Source organism: Limulus polyphemus, unplaced genomic scaffold, assembly GCF_000517525.1.
Source record: "Limulus polyphemus unplaced genomic scaffold, Limulus_polyphemus-2.1.2 Scaffold1327, whole genome shotgun sequence".
NCBI classification, from domain to species: domain Eukaryota; kingdom Metazoa; phylum Arthropoda; class Merostomata; order Xiphosura; family Limulidae; genus Limulus; species Limulus polyphemus.
In genome coordinates, this window is record NW_013666937.1 from 19244 (window position 1) to 24656 (window position 5413).

General features: G+C 32.9%; 1 protein-coding gene across 2 annotated transcripts in view; it reads right to left on the reverse strand.

Moving 5' to 3' along the window:
- Positions 1-5413, reverse strand: part of LOC106463112 (glycerol-3-phosphate acyltransferase 1, mitochondrial-like) — a 53986-nt gene that overhangs the window by 17109 nt on the left and 31464 nt on the right. For both annotated transcript variants that reach the window (XM_022390531.1, XM_013923083.2), the window contains exons 6-8: positions 5219-5262; positions 4005-4113; positions 440-536 (exon numbers count right to left, since the gene is read on the reverse strand). In XM_022390531.1, coding sequence (XP_022246239.1) covers positions 440-536; positions 4005-4113; positions 5219-5262 — 250 coding nt within the window. The remainder of the gene's footprint in view (positions 1-439; positions 537-4004; positions 4114-5218; positions 5263-5413) is intronic.

A 5413-nucleotide genomic window follows, 5' to 3' on the forward strand; every position in this document is an offset into this window, starting at 1 on the left:
AAGGGCCTCCAACAAAGTTATAAAAAATCTAAATTATGGTGGAAAAGCAGAGCTTATGTAAGATTTTCAGAATTTGCACGATAAGTCACATGGTAGATAGGAGTGTGAAGGATTATGGGTAAGTGATGTAAAGGAAGTTTGGTAATTTTAGTCACGTTTTGTTAATTGCGTGAATTCAAAATCAATATACAGGGTGTCTAAAAAGTTTAGAGCCATAGGCACTACAACCAATTTTACAGTATATGTTCCACATGCTATCCTCGTAATTTGAAACAGGATTAACTCGGCCTTCTCATGCTTTGACAGTGCCATAATTAGTCATGTATCTGAAATGAAAAAGCTGCAAATCACCAATGGTTCAAGATTTTTCAGACACCCTGTAAAAAAAAGCTTTTAATATTTCAAAAGTAAGTCTACTTTATTTGAATGATAGACATACCTCATTAACGTTCCTAAGTGCTTCTAATTGTCCTTTATTTACAAAAATACCATTCAAAATTCGTCCCAGGATTTTGTACATAACCCAGCCTGATATTCTAGAAAGAGGGAGAGAAACAGAAAATGTACTTATCAAATTAACTGTAATAAAAGAAAACAACTGATTTTGCAAGTTATCAAGCTTGTATACCTAAACAAGAATCAAAACACCATGCATTTGTAGCCCAGTACAACTTCTAAAAATGAAGTTTAAAATTAGATAAGCATATATTTGGTTTTACTCATAGAACACAATTACATTTACGGCATTCAGAAAAATGAAAAACTATAATAAATTATCAAAAGTTATGATGTAATTGAAGTATTCACTATAATAATACTAATTTAATACAGATTTATATACTACTAAAACACTGAGATTGTTTGTTTGCTTGTCTGTAATTAAATACAGCAAAAACAGTGCATAATAGCACCATATTTGTAAGATACAGTACCCCTGAAATAAGAATAGAAACAGAATAAAACAAATTTAAGCACAAAAATGACTTTAGTTCTTCATATTTTCTGCTGTATTGTGTTTGTGTATTTTTGATAGTTCTTTTTAAAAAGGGAACTCAGTATTACAGAAAATTAACTCCTGCTAAAGTAATATTGATTTCTGTTGGAGATTTGCTGGAATAACTGGAAAGAGAAGAGTAGCTTAATTTTGGCAGATTGTTATACTTAAAACATGCTGTGTTTGGAAAACATAAATGTGTAATAATCAACAACATTATAATATACTAGACCACCGTGATCCATTGTGTCACCCACTATTCAGAGGTTATGAAGAATTCAAGCTAATTTCAATATTGCACAGAAATGAAAGTTTGTTTTCAGATAATTTAAACAAATATTTCAATTCATTCGTGTTATTTATAATTCAAGAAAAGATATTTGATTGTTGTTCTGGAGTAAAAGGAAAGACCATTTCATTTTTCAAAAAATTGAAGTAAGAAGTTTCGTAAAGAGCACGAATGGTAGTGTGATGTAAAATTACTCATGCTAGAAATTTTCATAAAAGTGACCCGAAAAACGGTGCTAACTCGGTAACCCATGGCCCGATTTTAATTAATGTTCAGAAATTCTAGCTTCTGTAAGTATACATCTTTAAAGTGGTTACATTTGAACGCCCATGAAATAGCTTTCTGGCTTATATCAAAATTATTTTCATAAGCTAATGAAGTTCCAAAGCACAGGTCAGTTTTTGCAGAAATAGTACAGAAAAAAAAATGTGGAACTCGCATACTCTTGAAACTGTGCTATACAAAAAAATGTGGAACTCGCATACTCTTGAAACTGTGCTATACAAAAAAATGTGGAACTCGCATACTCTTGAAACTGTGCTATACAAAAAAATGTGGAACTCACATACTCTTGAAACTGTGCTATACAACAAAATGTGGAACACGCATACTCTTGAAACTGTGCTACACAACAAAATGTGGAACTCGCATACTCTTGAAACTGTGCTATACAAAAAAATGTGGAACTCGCAAACTCTTGAAACTGTGCTATACAACAAAATGTGGAACTTGCATACTCTTGAAACTGTGCTACACAACAAAAATGTGGAACTTGCATACTCTTGAAACTGTGCTACACAACAAAAATGTGGAACTTGCATACTCTTGAAACTGTGCTATACAAAAAATGTGGAACTCGCATACTCTTGAAACTGTGCTATACAATGTTAAACTTGGATTCCCGAAAGTGACAGAATCTGCATCAATCTCTTTTTTAAAAGACTTACCAGAGATTAAATGTTGGATTTTTATTTATACTTTGCTACTCAAGAAAGCATTTAGTTTGGTTTGTTTTAAATTTCACACATGGCTATCTGTCCTAAATTTAGCAGTGAAAGACTAGAGGGAAATCAGTTAGTTATCACCACACACCACCATCTCTTGGGCTACTCTATTACCAATGAATAGTGAGACTGACCATCACATTATAATGCCCCCATGGCTGAAAGGATGAGCATGTTTGCTGGGATGGGGGAACCCGTGGTCCTCAGATTGGGAGTTGAGTGCCCTAACCACCTGGTCATGTAGGTGTAAGATAGATTTGTTTCCCATACATTGCAAAATGTAATAAAGGGTTGAAGTCAAAAATGGAAACTATGGAAAATAATCATATATCTGCTGATATTCATGTTTGTTTGTACACATCAAGCAGTGTTTGCCTGTGTTTCCTTTTAGCAAAGACACATCGGGCTATCGGGAGTCAAACCCCTGATTTTAGCATTGTAAATCCGAAGACTTACCACTGTCCCATCAGGGGAACCACATCCAGCAGATAGCAACACGTGCAATACAGCTTTCTTGTCACACCTAACTGTATATATTTATAATAATCTTCATGCATAAAGCATAGCTAGCCATCAAAGTTTCTCTTCTGTATTTACTGCTTGATTTTCTAAGATTCTTAATATTCACTTAACAAAACTTTATCTTATTAAACTCACACACACACACAAAAAAATGCAAGCCAGAATCGAGTCAGCTTAAACAAGGCAGCTACATTTCCCTCAGCCCTTTCACCCATTTTCTCATAGAGTATCTCCCATTCTATACGAGTTTACGACCACGAGTCTGGGATCTAGGTTTTTATTAAATATAACTCACAAGTTGCTCCGACCAGCTTATTAAACATGGTAAATTTCTTACTAACACAAATAATTCTGAAAATTGTAAAGATTTATAATACAGCTGTGTAAATAATGAATACTGCACCTATATGATTGCTGAGGTGCTGAAAAAAGAAATTCTAACAGAAAGCAGATTTAGAAAGACTAACATAATTATTACCATCCAATTTTAATCCACCAATAACAAACATGTGCAACCCCAGTAACAAACTTTTTCACCAAAACACTGACCAAATTTTCTTTCATAAACTTTTTTTTTTACATAATTTCAGCATTTTTAATCTTTTACCTATCACTTTCAAGATTTACTGTCTCTCTCCAACTATCAAATAAAAATCAAACCAAGAATTAATATATTTAATATGGCAACTACACTACTTAAACATAATAAATATGACACATGAAACTGGCATTTGGTAATGATTGAAAAGCCTCATAGGAAGAGAAATGCACACACAAAGTGTGCTGTCTAAACAGTATTATATACACTTCTTACAGGAAACCCACATAAAGCCAGTACAAAATGCGATAAACATTATTATAAGTTTTAGCGTAATATAACATAAACATAAAAATATTTTTGCCACACTTAAACCTTAATGACAAACAACTTGCTTTTACTTAAACTAATTAGATCATTGAACTGATGTGGTTAATACTAGTTTTTGTGTAAGTTACTTATATGGTTTTAAGGGTTGGATGTTTTCAACTTACATGTAATGTTTGGTTTTTTACATTTCTGAATGGGAAAAGAAGCATGATAAAAATAAAATAAGATATGATGCCTATAGCATTTTGCCAGAAATGCATATAATAAATTCCATTTTGAAGGTGTTTGTGAAGTAAAAATAAAACTAATTTCACTAAAAGGCCCCACCTGAGCAATAGAGATGAAACACAAGACCTCATACGATTCAAAATTTCTACTGCTCTTCTTCTGTGCCTTTTTCGTAAAGACATCAGATGAACATCATCGAGACCAAGTTCTACAAGAAAACAAGTCAATATCATAAACACATTTAATATTTATTTAAGCATGAGAACGTGTATGCCTTAATTTAAAGAAACAGCAGTCAAAATGATATTACGCATTGCAAACTATTTCCCTCCAAATCATGAGTACCAGTTTACTTAACAGAAATATTTTTTACAAACGTGCAAAAAATAAATACTGAACATTACACATCAATGTCTCCTGTAAACAAATGTGCAAAAAATAAATACTGAACATTACACATCAATGTCTCCTGTAAACAAATGTAATTGAAATTTCAGGTATAAACATCCTGGTTCATGTAAAATCATTTCCAAACAACACTGTTACAAAGATGGTAATCTAAAATTATTCTAAGTATTAAGATCACCAAACTGGCTGTAGATGAGTCTTCTTTACCTTTTGTAAATGTCACAGTATAATATTATTACCATTTGGATACATATATATTTATTTGCACAACGTTTTTGACACAACACCCTTTCCTCAGATGAGTTAAAGCTGTTACTTAGCTACAAATAATACAAGGGGATAAAAAAACAGTATGAAAGATCATTTATCTTTGCTGATAAATGTTTTCCACACTCAAAAGTGTGTGGTGTGTGGCATAACCCTTTAATTGTTTGATTTGTGCTAAGGTACATGAGGGCTATCTACACTAGCCATCTCTAATTTAGCAGTGAAAGACTAGAGGGAAGGCAGCTAGTCATCACCACCCACCATCAACTCTTGGGCTAGACTTTTATCAACGAATAGTGGCATTGACCATCACATTCTAATGCCCCCATGGCTGAAGAGCTAGCATGTTTGGTGGGACATGGATTCGAACCTGCGACCCTCAGATTGCGAGTCAAGTGCCCTAACCACCAGGCCAGGCATGATAACCCTAATCACTAGTTTTAAAATTTTCTCTGACACTAAGGTCAACCTTTTAATGTATATTTTAGAAAACTCTAAATGTCAAGGGGTGAAGTTAAAACAATCTTCTTTAAATTGTTCAATGCAATATATAGATAGAGAAATGACAATATAAATAACTAGACTGATTTCTTGCACTGCGAGTAGATAAACTATGTCCTACAGTAAAATAAACGAACCTGAAAGTTCTTCAGTAGCTGTTTCCTCGATTGCACTGTGCACCCTACAATAAATAATCAATACTAAAAAAATGAAATACATATATATCTAAATTATAAAAATCATGAACATCTATTTTTGCACATATCGTGATCAAACCTTTAGAAAGTGATGGTTTTACTTCTTGTGAACAATTCCTTAAAGTTAACATTTTG